The following is a 17,281-nucleotide window of genomic DNA, read 5'->3' as shown; positions in this document are numbered from 1 at the left end:
ACTTTTGGAATGGATTGTCATTGTGCCAAATCTTTGCATATTCCAGCAAGGTTGTGGTGGTATATGATGCAGATATATAATAACAAGTGATAAACCTTTGTGCAGTAATGATAAAAATCTTCAGGGCCTAGTGTACCCTCTAATTTTTATGTTGTGTTTCTTTCTTCCTCTTTGAGAAGAGGGAGAAGTTGGGATAGTATGGCTGTCATAAATTTATTTCTCCTATAGAGAAGAATTTCACTTGCAATCTAGTCTGGAGGAGGACTGGTAGAATATCTGCTGCTTTAGGCTGACTGAATAAACCGTGGGAGGAACAGTGGTGATTTAGTTTTATGTGTGTGAATTCCTATGTTCACCTTGGTATGTAATACCTGAAAATGTTGTGTCATGTTAGTGTGAGATAAATTTCAGCCTCTTGAATTCTGGAAGGTGGGATTGTAGTTTTGAGTAAACAGATTTCTCAGTCTGTGTGTTAATTTTTATATAGAAGAATCAGTTACAGAAGCAATAGAAGGAAGGAAAGAAGAGGCAACTTTCACCTACTTTTCTGTTGTCAAACAATAGGGGAAAGGTTCAGGACAAGTCATATCAAGTGGTAATCTATGAATAATTAAGCTGTATATGTTATGCTAACCTAAGTAGGTCAAAGATCACTTAGTACTGGCTGGATTAGTCACAGATGTTCTTCTGTAAGACCTATTACATTGCTCATCAGTTTTGCAGAATTGACAGGTGGTATCACTTGCAGTTTACAATGTGTTTTAAGTACAACTTTCTAAAATCCTCCAAAACGGAACGGCATAGAGCTGTTTGCCTATTGTAACTTGTGAGTATTCTGCATTACTTTCTTGGTGTAAAGTGTGGAAAGAAAAATGTACTTATTTCTCTATTTGAGTTGCTCTCTTCAAAAGTCTGTTTCCTTGGAAAATCTTAACTTCCCCTCTCTCAAGAAGAAATTGTTATATACAAATGTAATTATTACTTCAGTTATAGTATTGGGGGTTTTTAGAATCATGAGAAATTGTCTTGTTTGAGAGACTGCATTATCCTGGGTATATGATACAAGAGAAACCAATCATGATTTCAATCCATCATGAGCTGTTTCTGCAAACAGAAGTGACTCCAGCTCTGATCAGTGTCTTGACAGTTGCAAATGTTGCTCGCATTTAGGGAAATGACTCATGTTTTGAAGACCAGTGGTTCTATTTTTTCCACTATTGAGTATTGGAGAAAGATTTGCAGAGCGGAAAAATGGAGAAAAATCAGCACACGTCAGGTCATTATTCTTTGTACTTTGCTCCGTCAGTTAAAATGAAGAAAAAAGTTGAATGCCCAAGACTGCTTGACAAGAAACATGAAATTACATTGCTGCGAATCAATAGACTGCTTCAATGTATGTAGAACCTTTAAAAGGGAACCTGTGCTGCTTGGTGAAAAGAAGGCAGGTGTCAAAAAAAAATCTCTACACAACTACATTAAAGTAGGTTTATCCAGGATGTGACTGTTGAGTCCACTACTTGCTGTACATAAACTAGCATTAAAAAAAATACAGATAGGATTACTAGAAAATGCATCTAAAAACCAGCCTGGGGCTCAGAAAACCTCTGTTCAGCTGGAGGGTACAGGGACAGGAGAAACCAGATGACTCAGTCCTGCTCCTTGCATTCAGACTGCCTTTGTTTTGGGCCTGGGTAGTTAATTAGTGGTTTCTCTCGTATTAAGTTGCTTGAAATGATTGCTGTCTAAGCCAAGATCTAGTCTGTGTAACATTGTGAAGCTGTGTTCTTTTTCGCTTTGCAGGGAACTAGCTAGAAGTCTCTTTCCACTGCTGTTCGTGAGGGAGAGCTACAGCCACAGCTTAGGCCAGAGCACAAGCTTATGGAAAAAAGAACAGCTATGAGGCTTTTTCCTTTGCATGTTACTTCATTATTGAGATGCAGACTTCTACTGAAACTTAAAATTAGCTCTAAAACATTTCTGTTTTGTTGCCTTCTTATAAAATGTTTGTGTAAACTTTTTGAGCTTTAGCATGGCAGAGCAAGTGGGAGCCCCTGCCTGCAGTGACACAGCTGTCAGTGACCTTCTCAGAGTCCCCTTCCTGGTTGCCTGAGTGCATTCCCTTCATGTTATTTTTGATTATGCTGCAACTAGTCACCAACCTAGTGCCAAGAAAACTGTGCTCTTGGTTTGTGTGTGCACTCAGGGTGTCCTGTGTAAGTGACCATGCCTTTAGACTGTGCCCAGGCGTCTGGGTGAGGTTGCTTGCCCTTGACTTGAAATGGCTTTACTGTTGCTCTGGATTTCCCTGTGTGGGATACGCACTGTGAAGCTGTGTCTACCCATGAGCGAGCTGTGAGCAGCGTTATACTTTGCTCATTGTAGGTGTTACTTCTTCACACTGTCACAAAGTGTGCAGTTGCATTCTGTCTTCAGTCATTTGAATTGTAGTCTGTCTTTACGATGTCACAGTAGTATCTTGACTGCAAAAATGACCTGAAACTGCACAAATAATCTTGAACTATTACAAAGTCATTTCTCTTGCACGTTTTTTGTATTTTTTAAGTTCTGAAAATTGCATGGTGCCATTCTAGACTGTAAGGGCTGCAAAATACAAAGGTTACTTAGAGTTAACAACCTTTCGAAAAGCTCTGCTTGTCCTTGAACCAGATATTCTTCCTTTGCACTTTGTTGGGCAGGAGCGTTTCATCCTACTCTGCAGAAGGAAGGTAGCATGACCTCAAATTTGTAGGGTTCTTTTTTTTTTGCAGTTAAGCACAACATAACATTTTCAAACCCTTTTTCCTCTTCACCTGTCATTAACCTGGAAGACTTGCTTATCTCCCCCTTCACCTGCAGTTTCCTGCTGCAATGCTTTGCTCAGAGTAGATTGCTTCCACTGAACTTTGTTTTGGAAGGAGACCAGTAATTCTAGAGGCAGTAATCCTTTAACTTTTTCCTGTTTGTTAATAAATACCACAGAACTAGTGTTCCTGATACCTTTCAGTACCTAGACTGAATGACCTCTCAAAGGCTTTTTCCAGTTTCTCAAGCCTGAGCCTGTGGAAGTTTGGGGAAAGACTTGATTAGTGTAGCAGCAGTACCTGCTGAATACAGGAAGAGAGATGTATATAATTAAGACTTTTAATGCTTCCATAGAAAATTGTAAAGAAACTATGCAGAAAGACTTTTTAAGAGTTGTTTCATTTTGGAATATTCTAAGTTCATACCCTTATCAGAAATTATTTCTATGCAAATCAATAGATTTGGCTCAGCGTTAAGTAAAACTGCAGTTCTAAAATATTTCTATGTTTTTTCTGTATATGGTCTGGGAAACGCTTTTCAAAAACCTCACCATCACCAGCCCTCCTTGTCGGTGAAGGCATTTAAGGAAGCTCAAAAGTCTGCCTGCTATCTGCTTACTACTTAATGAAGTCTGTTATTTCATTACTGTATTGGCAGGTCTTTTTTCATATGTAAGTTTTTGGTTAGTTTTGAGCAAATGTTAAGTATATTAGTTTGTGCTTCACTCATGCTTACAAAATATTTTCTCCTTATATAAACTATTGTGGTTCAGTTTAAAATAATGTTATTACTTTTAAAGCTGTAAAGTTAGACATTCATAAGTTTAAAAGTGTGATAATTTATTTTCCTGGATGAGGTTGTTTTATGGTGCATGGCATACTTTTTTTTCCCTTGCCCTGAAGCCATCTTTTGTATATTTGTTCTTGTAGTCTTCTTTCGTCACTGTATTTTTTTGGGGGGGGGAGGGGGGTCACCTAAAGCATGGTCCTGTATTCTCTTAGTATCTGTAATGTAACTATTCCATTCTTTTTGATGAAATCTAATTTCTCAGGGGAGCTGATGGCTGGAGGTAAAAAAGCAATCCAAATCCAGGGAAGGGAGGGAGAAGAATCTCAAGATTTTCTGTAGTAGGAGGAGAAGGGTGAGCAGTCATTGCACAGTTCTGAGTTCGAGGCAGGGAGGAGCAGAAATGTGTTTCCTGTGGGACACGTTTCACCACCACTGCTGAATCCAGTGCTACTCCCCTTCAGACTGTTTGGAAGTTGTGTTTACTTCGGGATCTTCCACTGTCCCAGGCAGTCCGGCCTCAGCCTCAATCTCTACACTCAGGGAAGGGTTTCATTGTGGGAGTAGCTACGCCGAAGATCAAAAGTAGAGCTCTTCTGCAATTTGATAGCAGCTGCCTGAATTGTAGTGATATCGATGGAATAAGCATGTGATGAATTGTGCTAACCCCAGCTGTATCGTAGCTGTTACCCCGCCACATCCCCAAGTCAAGCATCAGCAGCACTTGAGCTTCAGGGCACTCCTGTGACAACAAAAAGCACAGTGTAACCCAGGCTGGAGGGCGGTTCGTGTGGATGGGGTCATCACTGACGTTGCAGGTAAAGGCAGCCTCATGTTTGTGTTCTGCGCAGTCCTTATGCCGTGCTGCTCAGCGATGGCCCCTGTGCCACAGGAGGTATTTGCAGTAGAGAATTTGAACAGTGTGTAGCGCTTAACCCTCCTTCACCAATAAGACTTGTGATGCTCCAGCATTAAGTAAGTGGGAGATCTGGAATAACAGAGAGTTTGAATCTATTCCAAAAGTTAGAGCTCTCTGCTGTAACTGGATAGTCTTGTTGTATTCCTGCTGACTAATTGAGGGTGTTATTTAGTCTTTAAATTCAATGAGAATGAAACCACAATTCTCACAAAAAAAAAGTTCTACAATTGTATAATGGAGTCTGGAGTAGTGCCAGGAGGTGCTGGACTGAAAAAATGAGACTCTTGGGAAGAAAAAGTCCTGTAGGAATCGGCCTGTGGCAGTTTTATTCTAGGCAGCAATATGGCACTGTCTTTTGTGGCAAGTAAAATGATTTTACTTGTTAAAATAACAACGGATAGCAAGATTTAATAGCAAGAACAACGTTTTTGGAGCTACGTAGCCGCATTTGTTTTTCTGCTTCTAGATAATCCATACTTCGTACATAAGATAATTTCATTTGTTATTGAAGTATTAGTCTTGTTTTGAGCTTGCATGAATTTTTTAGAAGAAGAGAACACTGTTAAAACTCCTTTTTTGTCAGGTTTTGAATTTACAAATACTTTAAATGTCAAACCTTGTATATATAGATTATAATTAAATGTGAGTTCACAACTAAATATGAGATCATTGTTTCTGAACAGTTTTTTCTCTTTAATGGATAATCAGTTTCAGCTTGGTTCAGTAGTTTCAGCTGTTGAATTTCTCCCAACAGCTACTGTAAGAAAAATGTCTGAATAAGTACATCAAAGATATTCAACTGGCAGGGTAATTCTGGGCCTCAACTTCTTAATATAGTACTATTTAAATGTATTCACTTCTGATCCTTTTAAAGCTGAAATAGTTGTGTATGATGAGTGTTGTGACTTCAAACATTGGCAGGCCTTGAAGCAGCAAAGTTAGGCATTATTATAGCATATCTGGAACAGCAGTGTGCTTTATTTTGCATTATTGCAAGTCATGAATCATCCAGGGAAATACCCACATGGTGTGATCACAACTTATTCGCTCCTAAGAATAACACTTTTTTCCTAGTCCCAAACCAGATGTGGTTGGACTGATACTCAAGGATACTTTTTAAAAAATAGGTCAATGTTTTGTACTTTGAAAAATTACAAGATGTGTCGAGAAGTTCCTTGTGCCAGCAATACATTGCTCCTACGCCACCAGGATGTGTTCTCTGACTAGAGTGTCTTAGGTTCTGCACAGTTACTGCTGCCGCAGACATACCCCATTCAGGGCATAGTGTGTTACACGTTACATCTCTTCTGAACTTTTATTAAGTTGTTTCTCACCCGTCAGCTCTCTGCCACCCTTCATGTTCTTTGTTCTGTCTTTTACACAAGTAGTCTTACAAGATTTTTATCTTCTCCTCTTGGGCTTCCGTCTCACCATTACCTTTAATTAAGTTCTTGTTAAACTGGCATCTCTCCCTTCCCACTTGCATGCTTTTCCTCCCTTCTTTTCTCATATTCTTCTGCTCCCTTGCCTCCTCCTTTCATAATAATTAAGTTATTTCTCTTCATTAGTCAGTGCCATTCATAAATCTTTCTGATCATCATATGTTAAAATAGTTATGGTTTCCCCCTAGATATTTTCCTTGCAGAACTTTAAAGCACAAGTGTCGAATAAAGCTGCGGGGCAGCTGGTGCTGCAGCTCCTGCAGCTGTGGTGGTGCAGGCACAGGGTGCGATGCCTTTCACAGCATTGGCTCCCCTGTCATATCTTAAGTGCTGTCTTGAAAGTGCATTAGTGTTGTCATTTTAAAGCAGCCTGCTCACAGTGTTGTAATATGGTGGCTGAAGAATGGTAGGTTACAGTTTCATGTGAGTAGCTGTCACTTTTAAACTACATAAATGCATAAGCTCTTCCAACAGCTTCATGTGCTTATCTGATGCTTGAACATTCAGAAAAACAGACAAACTATAACTGCCTTACATGTCAGCTTGCCTTTCTTAAAAAAAAGAGGAGGAAGAATAGCATTGTACTTTTGAATGTTTGTTTAGTGCTAGTTGGTAAATATTTTTCCTTGAAGTGTTGTGTGAAATGCAGGGAAAGGAAGAAGGACAGAATAAACACCAGCTCCTGTTCTAATGCACACCTTAGCAGGAGCTTGGTTTCACAGAATCTGACTTTTTTTTCCACCCTGCAGTGATGTTTATGAACAAATAATCTCTATATAGTAAAATGTGGTATTTGAAAGTTAAGTATATCGCAAAATGAATCTCTCTGGCTTATGTAGATAGTGCAAAACATCAAAGTCAGGTTGCTTGGATTGCTGAATCTGCATTCACGTAGTTTTCATTTGTGGTCAGTGGAACCATGTAGCCATGCTTGCAAGGTGTATGTTAGGAACAAACGCTGGGAGCTCCTGGTACAGAAACCAAGGTAAAGTGAAACTCAGAGGTGAGGAAGGAGACTTAGTTTGCCTATGTGAAACTGAATGCTGGAAGGAGTAAAGTTGCATTGAAGTAGTATAAAAACAGCACATAAGTTGGACATAAAAGGTGGCCTTCTTGTGAAGACACTGTACTGCTTTGAAAGAAATAGGGGTGTAAATCCAAGCTTTCCTCCTTGTTTCTTCTGTGTAGAGATCAAGATAAAGAAATGTGTGTTAAGTAAAATACTTTTTTTTTTCCTCTACAGTAAAAGAAGTGGAAAACAAGCGTTGCAGAACAATGAGGTAATATTTTCTTTGTGTATTGTATTTTTAATAGTTTGAAATAATACTGACAGTTTTGTTACCTTTAAGTCCCGTAATCGTAGTTTTATTTTGGACAGAGTGATGGCTGTAGTGCAGATGTGGTTTGAATGATACTTTTAGACTTGCACTGGTGAAACAAATGGAAGAATCAGGTTAATCGCATCTGGCTGAAGCTTGAACTGCATAATGATATGTGCTTGATGTGTACTGAGTGCTTTTTCATCTCTCTGTGCCTTATGAAATTTTAGGGACTAGCATTGGAAGTTTGGCTGTATACATAGCAACAAACAGCTTCTTGTAGATTTGGAATGACTTGTATTTGCTTTTTATTTAAAAGAAAGAAGTATGGAACAAGGTGTAGAGTCTGACCACTTCTAAAAAGTACTTCAAACTTCTGGTAGGAAGTTTGGCATTTCCCTGCTCTTTTGTGTGTCTGTTAATTCGTTTATTTGAAAAGGATATATTACATCCCTTTAAATCAAGTTTTTTTTTCATGTTCAAATAAAATACATTAGTTAGCCCAGAGGGCAGAGCCTGTGATTAGAAATATTGGGTCATATGATGGTATGAATAGATAACTATTCCATGTGCTTCTGTTTTGCTGAAAACCTAAGAAAAGGCTTCCTCTAGGTAAACATAAAGGTGTGTGCAAGCATCATGTTAACTTCTAGTCAGACCTTGACTGGACTGTCTGCCATAAATACTTGTATTTTTCACAGCTATGCCTGTTTGTAAAAGTTTTAACTAGCCTTCCTACTCATCTTGGTTATAATGATACTGAATTGAGGAATTAACAGTGTAAGGAAAAAATCCTCTGGGAAAGAAGATATTGGAATTAATGTAAGTGCAACGTGAAAGTAGAAATGGGTACGAGATTAATAGAAAGGAAGAACAGGTTCAGGTCAGACATGAAATATATTGTCAGGTGCTCCCAGCAATTTTGCATGTCAGGTGTTGTGTTTGCCATTTCTGTTACAGAAAAGCAATAACATGTGTAGGGTCATGCTTCATTAGGCTTGGACAGTAGTCTTTAGTTGTTTGGAATGCTTGAATTTTTGCGTGAATAACTTTTAATGGAAATATTTTTATCATCTACAATATAGCATCCTATCTGACTAGAATTTTTATCCGTAGCTTGTGTTCACATTGTTTTTTCAAAAGAACAGGACTATAGTTGACTTCATCCCATGATAAACAGGTATAGGAATATTCACAGCTCATTCAGAGTAAATTTGTGTTTGCTGGAGCTCAGAGCTTGGGCTTGTTGCCCATCATGTTGCATTTGTAAACAGTAAGTGAAGACATTAAGGTGGGCTCTTTGTGCAAGTTTCAGTGGTTTAATCATCCTTGGAAATGAAAAAATAGAGTGCTTGGTAGGATTGTCTGAGTCCGTTAGTGGTGAATCACAGGCTACTTTCTTTGTCCTTCCTATCCTGTCTCCATAGTTGTGTTGTGTTTTTTTTTCTTTCAGGTTTCCTGTCTGATTATGTTGTTGTGTTACTATAGGCATGGACAAGTTGTGCTTTACGTGAGTCTTGGCTAGCAAAGATAGCAGGATTAAGTCAATAAAACAGGACTTATTTTACGTATGCATGTATATCCTTTCAGTCTGTTTTCAGAACTGAATCCTTGTGCCACAACTGTCAAAAGAAAGAATGAAAACAAAAGAAATGAAAGATACCTGGAACACTAGCTTGTTAAAAACTGTTCAGGCTAGTCAAGACAGGAGACTGTGTTATATGGAGTACACAAGTGCACCTGACCCAAATTAAAGGTGTTTGGGTATAGGATGGGGTTTATGTCCAGTAGATTTAGCTCATTAGGATTGCGTTGCACTGTTTTTTAGAAGTAAAGGAATGAAAAATTCTGGTTTCACTTGAAGCAAGTTTGGTCTGTACACTCACGGAGTTTAAACTGTTGATGGTCTAGACAAATGATGAAAGGCATCTTTAAAAAAAAAACTAGCTGATGGTGTCTTCTGGAGACAAGCAATGTGAGGAGATGGCAAATTGCATTATAACTTGTAATGGAATGTTTTAATGCTGTGGGCTGCATTGTTTGTGTATCACTTAACATGGACTTGAAATAAATAGTATCTTGTATCATGGCAGCTACTTCCTATTGCAATTTATTTTGATAGCTTAGTTCTCTTACTTAGGATTTCTGAGAGCTGTGAGGTCATACACTCCTGGTTTTTATATTTCATTTAACTTGTGTGATCAGGTCTTAAATTGGAAAGAAATAACTGCAAACACTGCAGAAGGAAGGTAGCTGTTAATAACTTGAGTAGGAAAAATATCGCATCGACATTTAAATAATACATTACCAAAAAAAGAATCTTGCTTTTCTTGTTTTTCTTGTTCTGTGTGAAGCAGAAGGAGGGAAAGAAGGAGCGAGCAATGGTGGACAGAGTGTTTATTGCAAGAATATGTCGAATCCTGAAAATAATGGTCCCTAGAACACTTTGTAAAGAGGTAAGTGTTGCCTGCAGCAACACGTAAAAATGAGCATTTTTGTAATCAATTTTCTTTTGTAATTGCATCAGAATTTAGACAAAAGCATATACCTTACTCAAATAGGACTAAATTGTACTGTATGTTTTAAAATAGGAACATATTGCTATAAATATCTACGTGTATGTTCAGTTGTTAGATCACTAAAAAGTTGCATTCTGCTTTCAATTACAAGAATAAGCTGTTTACTGTCAACTAATAACTACTACTGTAGTATATCTTTTAAAAGGGCATCCAGGTTTTGTTTGATGCAAGGTAGTACACTTCTCTGTGCAAATGCTTCCTCTCTTTAAATCGCATGCTGTTAATCCATAATTTTTCTTTTTTAACTTATATCTAGGCCAGCCCTCATTAGAAAGTGAATTTGTCAAAAAGTCTGTTGGCATAATTTTAGGAAAGCTATGCAGGTTAGAATTTAGCAAGATAAAAGTGTTTGCCTCAGCATCTTTCTCATGCTTTCCAGAACACTGAAGTGTTTGTTTTGTTTTGTTTTGTTTTGTTTTTTAAAGAACATTAGTTGAGCTTGGAACTTAAGTGGTGAACCGCAGTATGTCAGAACTTTGGCATACATCAGGCGCAATAGCAATAAATTCCAGTGCACAGAATGTAGAGCAAGCACGGCACCAGCTGGCCTGGAAGAGCAGGGGCCTTTGGCAGCTTGTTCACTAAAACAAAGTTCAGGGAAGGTGGAAGCACGGGTGGGAATGTGGGAATGCCTCTGAGAGCTGGCAGAGCTGGCCTCTGTCATCTTCAAAAGGTCATGGCCATCAGAAAGGTTACTGATAATCCTCCCCAAAACCCAAACATCCCTTCCATCTTCAAAAACAAGCATACTGGAAGCTATAGGCTGGTCAGCCTCACGATATTCCTAGTAAGGCTGTGAGCAAACCCTCCTGCAAGCCAACTCCAGCCACATGGAGGACAAAAAGGTGATTGCAGACAACCAGCCGGGATTTATGAATGGCAGATTATGCCTTACTAACCCGATTGCCTTCAATGAGGAGATTGTGTGCCTAAGGGAAGAACAGAGAATGTTGAATACTTGGATTTAATGAGACCTTGAGCCTGAGGTCTCCCCTAGTATCCTGACAGCCAAACTGATGACTGAATAGTGAGGTGGATGGAAAACTGGCTGCACTGTTGGGCTTAAAGTTTTTTGATGAATGGTACAAGGTCTGACTGGTGCCTGGTTGCTGTGGCCCTGTTCTGAGTGGGGAGTTAGAGCAGGTGACCTTCAAGGTCCCTTGCGGCCTCTGTGACCCTGTGGCAGAAAAGTGTCTCAGAACAGCAGTAACTTCTTTACCCCAGTAACCCTCCGTTTTGTGTGTCTGGTGTATCAGCCAACTACACCTTTTTAAAAGACAAAAAGTTCTTCATAAAAGTGTAATCAGTATTCTATTAAAAATATTGTTTGCTGTTGCATTTCCTGCTAAGTAATAAAGTATTACGTTAGCTGGGGTAGCAGGGTAACACCTTTCTGCTAGATATGGTCAGACCATTTTCTAGAAAAAGTGGTGAATTTTTATCCGTCTTTTAACTGTTGCTCTTCTGGCTTTGTACTAGACAGGTTATTTGCTGCTTATTGCTGTGATGCTGGTGGTCCGCACGTATTGTGATATCTGGATGATTCAAAATGGAACAGTCATTGAAAGGTATCTATAAACTTGTTACTTTTAAACATTCTTTCTTGAGTTTAACAGGGAAAGTAATCTGTCAGAACACATATTCAGATCATTTACAGCTTGCTTATTTACACGAAACAGTTGGAAAACTGGTATAGTTGCAATTTTGGGGGAAGGGGGATCCCTATATTTTTCTGAAAGGAAAAATATTAATTTTTAATCAACTCGTCTTCTGCTGTTGGACACAACTTTATTTTTTTAACCAAAGTTTACTTATTAAATGTTTTTTGGTTATTTTGGTCACATTTTGAAGACTCTAAATCTTATGTTGATCTAAACATCTAAGAGAGCACTTCAGTGGCATAGTGGTTCTGTGGCATAGACTCAGACATTTTGTTTGGATATCAAGGCTGTTACTTCTTGCTACTGAGCTGTTTGCTCTTTAGATTGATAAACACAATGCTTTCAGTCTTAATACTTTCTAAAGTGTTTCCTAGATCTCTGATTATTTTTGTTGCTCTTGTTGCTGATTGAAACAAGTCAGAATTTCTCAAAGTGTGGTTCAAAATATGTATTTCAAGAGAGACCTTCAGTGCTTTATAGAATGGAAGGACTGCTTTATTTCTCTCTTGTGAGAATCTGTGAAAGCAAAGAAGGAACTGCTATTCTGAGACCATGAAATTCTGAGCCCTTAACACAGACAGTTACTCCAGGAGCAAAAGGCAGATAATTGCTTTGTCTGTCACCACTTAACTTACAGAAATCTGTGACACTTGATCCTACAGCTGATACTACAGATTTCCACAATGATTTTTTTTTTTTCTCTGTGTGGTCCACTTAAGACATGCTAGTTTATACTTCTTTTTTCTTGTAACTAACTCTTAGCCGATGGTCATTTACAGTGCAATCATTGGCCGCAGCAGAAAAGATTTCAAGAAATACTTGTTCAACTTCATCGCTGCAATGCCTGCTGTAAGTGCTTTTCTTGTGCCAGCAAATGAGTAGTAAGTATTTCAAATGTAAATTAATAATTTCAGGAAGAGACCTCAAATGAGTGTCTTAAACCCCATTGAAATTAGTTGTTTTACATGCAGGTGTGTATTAAGACACATTTCATTTTCTGCCATCAGTGTGTGGGAGACTTCATCAGCATGTTTCCCTATTGATTGCAACTATTTTTCTGACATGTTTAGGTCTTCAGATTGGTTTTGTTGATGGCGATTTTGACTTATAGCTTAATGTGCCATCTGTAGTACTGCGTAACATCATCTTATGGACTGGATGATGTTTCAACATGCTAGGTGTGGGATTCTTTTGGCACCATTGAAGATGAAAATTTCTTCTTAGTCTTTAGTTTTTATATTTCTTACAGCTACTTCTGAGATGTGTTATGGCTTTTTTCCCCACCTTTTAACTTTCCTTCAGCTTGTCAACATCTCTGACTTGCACCAGAGGTGATAAATAGTACATTATCTATTACTACCTAATGTACCTGCTTTACAATAGATTTAAAAGCCAATTAAGCAATTAAGGTAGTGATTGTCAAATGGGGGCTCTTTTCTGGAGCTTGTCAGAAGAGTTGAAGATATGCAAGTTTTATATGAAATCTTTTGATCCACTGGGAACTGGTGTTTTCAAAAACGTAGACAGAAACTTAATCTGTGGTCCTGCAAACACTAAATGGTTTGGTTTAGGTGTGTTAAGAGTATTATTGACTTTAGGGGGAGAATTCACCTGTTCTAAAGTGTTTGCACAATCTATACTGCAAACTGATCTAAGTATAGTAAATCTCGTTAGCTAAATATTGAAATACTGTCTCTTATTTTAGATTTCTTTAGTGAATAACTTTCTGAAGTATGGTCTAAATGAATTGAAACTTTGCTTCCGAGTAAGGCTTACCAAATACCTCTACGAGGAATATCTTAAGTAAGTAACACATTTTTAATGTCTAAGGGTTTAAAAAAAGAAATTGATTAAAATCAAACAAAATCGCTCTAAGTGCATAGTAAGAAGGTAGCAAGTTGCTTAGTAGGTAAGGTGTACTGTGTAGAAAAGACTTTTGATTGCAGTTAACTTGCTGTTTAGGATGAGTGGCTTATCCAGGTTGTATATGGCACAGATACAAAGATAACAAAGTTGGCTCAGTTAGGAAAAACAATAATGCACTGTACTGCTTCCATTACTGGGTCAGGTCCCAAAGTTCTTCAGTTGCTTTCATGTAGGGCTAATAATCCTGCAGACTGAATGGGGTGCATGAGCTTGAGAAGCTGCTTATATCCTTCTGCACTCAATTTTGTTTCTCAGGTGTGTTGATGCAGAGTTTGTGAGGGTGCAGCAGCAGTACATAGAGCAGCATGGGCCTGAGCTTCAGCAAGACATCCTGGAGCCTAAACTGCTCTGAATCTGATCAGGCAGAAGTACTAGCTATGTAGACTCCTTACAGTCATTTAATATTTGCACTACTTTCCATCTCAGTTGTATGAAGCAGAGGGTTGCAGTTATTTGAGACTCTAGGCAATGAATTTTTCCCTGCTACTTAGCTATTGTTTTGTTTCAGAGGGTATACGTACTACAAAATGGGAAATCTGGACAACAGAATAGCTAATCCAGATCAACTGCTTACACAGGATGTGGAAAAATTCTGTAACAGTGTCGTGGACCTGTACTCGAACCTTAGCAAGGTAAGGCTTTTCAGAGAGGTCTTGGAGTAATAGCTGTGGATGTTTAGGGCTCAAAATAATTGCTTGCATTTATATGCCTATTGCTTGGAGTATGGTGCTAAAACAAATGTTTATGGTATTGTTTCACAGTCTGTGGTTTCCATGACCTCTGCAAAAGCACTGTTGTGGATTGTTTGAATTAAATTTTCTGTTAAAGAAATCAGCACATTATTTTTCAGATGAGCAGTGATAATTATGGTTTTTCAGCTAGTTAGATTTCAGAAAAAAAAACCTAATGGCTAGCTTTTATTTATATATAAATATTATTTTGGGTAGGGAAGTGTGGTTGAGTAAGCATTTTCCTCTGTTTCTGGTGCAAATCTTAGGTGTTTTAGTTAATGAAGCAGAATACTGTTGAAATTTTAGACTAGTTGTTTTTTATGCTATGTTGTTCACACAAGCAGAAGTATAAAGCAAAATACAAGTTGAATTATTCAAAAACTTCTGGCTAAATATGTGGAGTTCAGCTGCTCTGGCTTTGAGAGGATGTGTGGAACAGGATGCTTTCCAATCGGAATATTGCTTCTGTCAGGTACATAGCCAACTATATGGCATTATTCTGCTCAGTGTTTCTCACAATTATTTCAGTCAGGAATTAATCATTGGGTGTAATCCAACTTTGCTTAGTGAGTGTTGTTACAGACCTAAAATGGTGAATCACTTTTTTATGTGCTATGTACTTTATCTGAAGATGATGACAGTTTTATGTTCAGTTCAATTGAGTTAATATTTTTAGGAAAATGTGTCTGAGATTCCTTTTGGTTTAGCATTTGGCTTTTAAAATAGGTTAACCAGTGTTGTGTTTTTAATGCAGAGCTGTAACTGGTCTTGGAGTGGTTGGTGGTTTCTGGACTATTTTGTATTTGTGTTATGCTGGTATTCTAATGCTTTTTTTCTATGCTTTTCTTACAGCCCTTCCTGGATATAGTTTTGTATATCTTCAAGCTAACAAGTGCAATAGGAGCTCAGGTAAATTAAGTGGTGTTTTTAGCAATAGAAACAAATTTTCCTTTCTTTGGTTATAGACTTGTACCTCTTTGGAGTGTGAGGAAGACTTGAGGTATTAATTATAGATTCTTCCATCATTTGAAGGGGAATACTGAAAATATGCTTTTACACTTAATGTATTGTATGATTCAGTGCTCTCTGTCTTGAGGCAAGCAAAATAAAAAACAGAATTCACAGGCATTTGATCAACTGTTTTAAGAAAAAAAGAGTCCTTTGTTTTCTTCTAGCATTTTCTCGGGAATCCCGTTTAGTACAGTACCCTTCTGGCTGCTTTTATCTGGTGTGACTTCCATTTAAGGGAGACAATAAGTTTTCTGTTTCTTTGCAGCCTCTTTTTTCTAGGCTTAGCTGAGCCTGGGTAACTTTTCCAGTCTCAGATGTCTTTGCATTGCTTTCTGTAAGACTGAGTAATAGTTATTATTGGCAGTTTGTGCCAAATTCAGTTTATGCCTTGGTTTTATGCCGTGCCACTCTTCAGGAATACTTAAGCTGTTTGGGAGCCCTCGTCCATTGCAGCTTAAGATCCAGAAGAATAAAATCCCTACTAGGACTGCGTGAGAGCAGCGGGAAATGTGTTGGAGATGTATGGGTCAAAGAAGGGAATGGGATTGAAATTTGACTGCTCTGACAACAATGTAGCAAATACAGAGAAAAAGAAGTAGATAGAAATGGAGGAGAGGAAATCAGCAAGAACCAGAAAGTTATTAAAGAAATAAGCTAGGGCACTGGGTGATGATAAAAACTTAATTAGAAGGTGAGGATGGGAAGGTCATCTGGGGACAGAGAATTAGTAAGAATAGTGAAACACTGTCTACAGCACAAAAGAAAGGAACGTGCTGAGAGCTGCAAAAATAATTGAATTGGTAACAAACACATGGGAGGTGAAAATCAAGGAATTCATGCTTTTCTGGCATTTTGGGTAGAGATGTTGCAATTTGAGACCATCTAGGTGGTAAGCTTTTGTTCTTTCTTGATATTCACAGGGTCCAGCTAGCATGATGGCATACTTGATTGTTTCGGGGTTTTTCCTTACACGTTTAAGGAGACCAATTGGCAAGATGACTATTGTAGAACAAAAATATGAAGGAGAGTACAGATATGTCAACTCACGGCTTATTACAAACAGGTATAGATTTACTTGGATAGCAAGGTATAAGTGACAAAGTAATACTGCGGTGTAAATGGAAGCTGTATGTTAAACTACATTCAGAAAGTGTGATGCTATCAGTTCTGAGCAAAGTGTTCGCATGTTTATGCACATGATTGATTAATTAATTAATTAATTGATTCATACATGCATTATATTGCTAATTCAAAAGACAAACTAGCTGGGGTAAAATAAACTTCACTGTTGTGAGAAAGTACAAACTCTTGTTTCATAAGGTAACTGAAAGAACTATATTGTGTTTTATGACTGACTTTTTCAAAGACTGTCTTTAACAAAATGAAGTTACATTATTTGTGGTTGTTTTTTGTTTGTTTGTAGTGAAGAAATAGCTTTTTATAATGGAAACTTGAGAGAAAAACAGACTATTCACAAAACCTTCCGTAAACTGGTAAGACTTTTTATCTTCTAAAACATTTCAAGCAAAACTTCAATTAATTTTATCATGGTGATTCTTGACATATATGAATAGAAATTGAATTATAGTGCCTTGGTGTTTATGCTGCTACAGTCATCAGATTTAAAAATAAGTTAGCAGGCTATAAGCAGAACAGAAGTTTCTGGTAGAATGGTCTTTGTCTCTGTAAAATAATAGTAAAACAGGTACTGATATAGTTTGACCTTTTGTCTTCTGTAACTTACCAGGTGGAGCATTTGCATAATTTCATCCTGTTCCGGTTCTCTATGGGTTTCATTGATACTATTATTGCCAAATGTAAGTGGTTGTCCAGTGCTGACAGACTGTTACAAATAACAAAGTGCTAAACTTCTTGCATGAGAACTGTTTTTTCTTATTGCTTCAATTAATGTGTAGCTTAATATTTCCTCTTAAACTGCAGACCTTGCCACTGTGGTTGGGTACCTGGTTGTTAGTCGTCCATTTTTGAACCTGTCTGATCCTCGTCATCTGAACAGTACTCATGCAGAACTTTTGGAGGTAAATAGAACAGAATTAAAACCATTTCCTGAATTTAAATTTTGTTAGTCTACACAAATAAACTTT

The 17,281-nt window shown here is 37.8% G+C and overlaps 1 protein-coding gene across 2 annotated transcripts in view; it reads left to right on the top strand.

Annotated features, from left to right (window-relative positions):
* ABCD3 (ATP binding cassette subfamily D member 3) overlaps positions 1-17,281 on the top strand; it is a 28,335-nt gene that overhangs the window by 2,494 nt on the left and 8,560 nt on the right. The window contains exons 2-12 of one of the 2 annotated variants that reach the window (XM_065071108.1): positions 7,193-7,229; positions 9,626-9,724; positions 11,327-11,415; positions 12,288-12,357; positions 13,214-13,311; positions 13,943-14,066; positions 15,018-15,074; positions 16,097-16,239; positions 16,600-16,669; positions 16,924-16,993; positions 17,118-17,215. In XM_065071108.1, the coding sequence (XP_064927180.1) occupies positions 7,193-7,229; positions 9,626-9,724; positions 11,327-11,415; positions 12,288-12,357; positions 13,214-13,311; positions 13,943-14,066; positions 15,018-15,074; positions 16,097-16,239; positions 16,600-16,669; positions 16,924-16,993; positions 17,118-17,215 (955 nt within the window). Of the gene's footprint in view, positions 1-7,192; positions 7,230-9,622; positions 9,725-11,326; positions 11,416-12,287; positions 12,358-13,213; positions 13,312-13,942; positions 14,067-15,017; positions 15,075-16,096; positions 16,240-16,599; positions 16,670-16,923; positions 16,994-17,117; positions 17,216-17,281 lie in introns of both variants that reach the window. The other variant, XM_065071107.1, reaches the window with a different exon arrangement.

Source organism: Columba livia, chromosome 8 (genome assembly GCF_036013475.1).
Source record: "Columba livia isolate bColLiv1 breed racing homer chromosome 8, bColLiv1.pat.W.v2, whole genome shotgun sequence".
Lineage (NCBI taxonomy): Eukaryota > Metazoa > Chordata > Aves > Columbiformes > Columbidae > Columba > Columba livia.
This window is presented reverse-complemented; position numbering and strand designations above follow the sequence as displayed.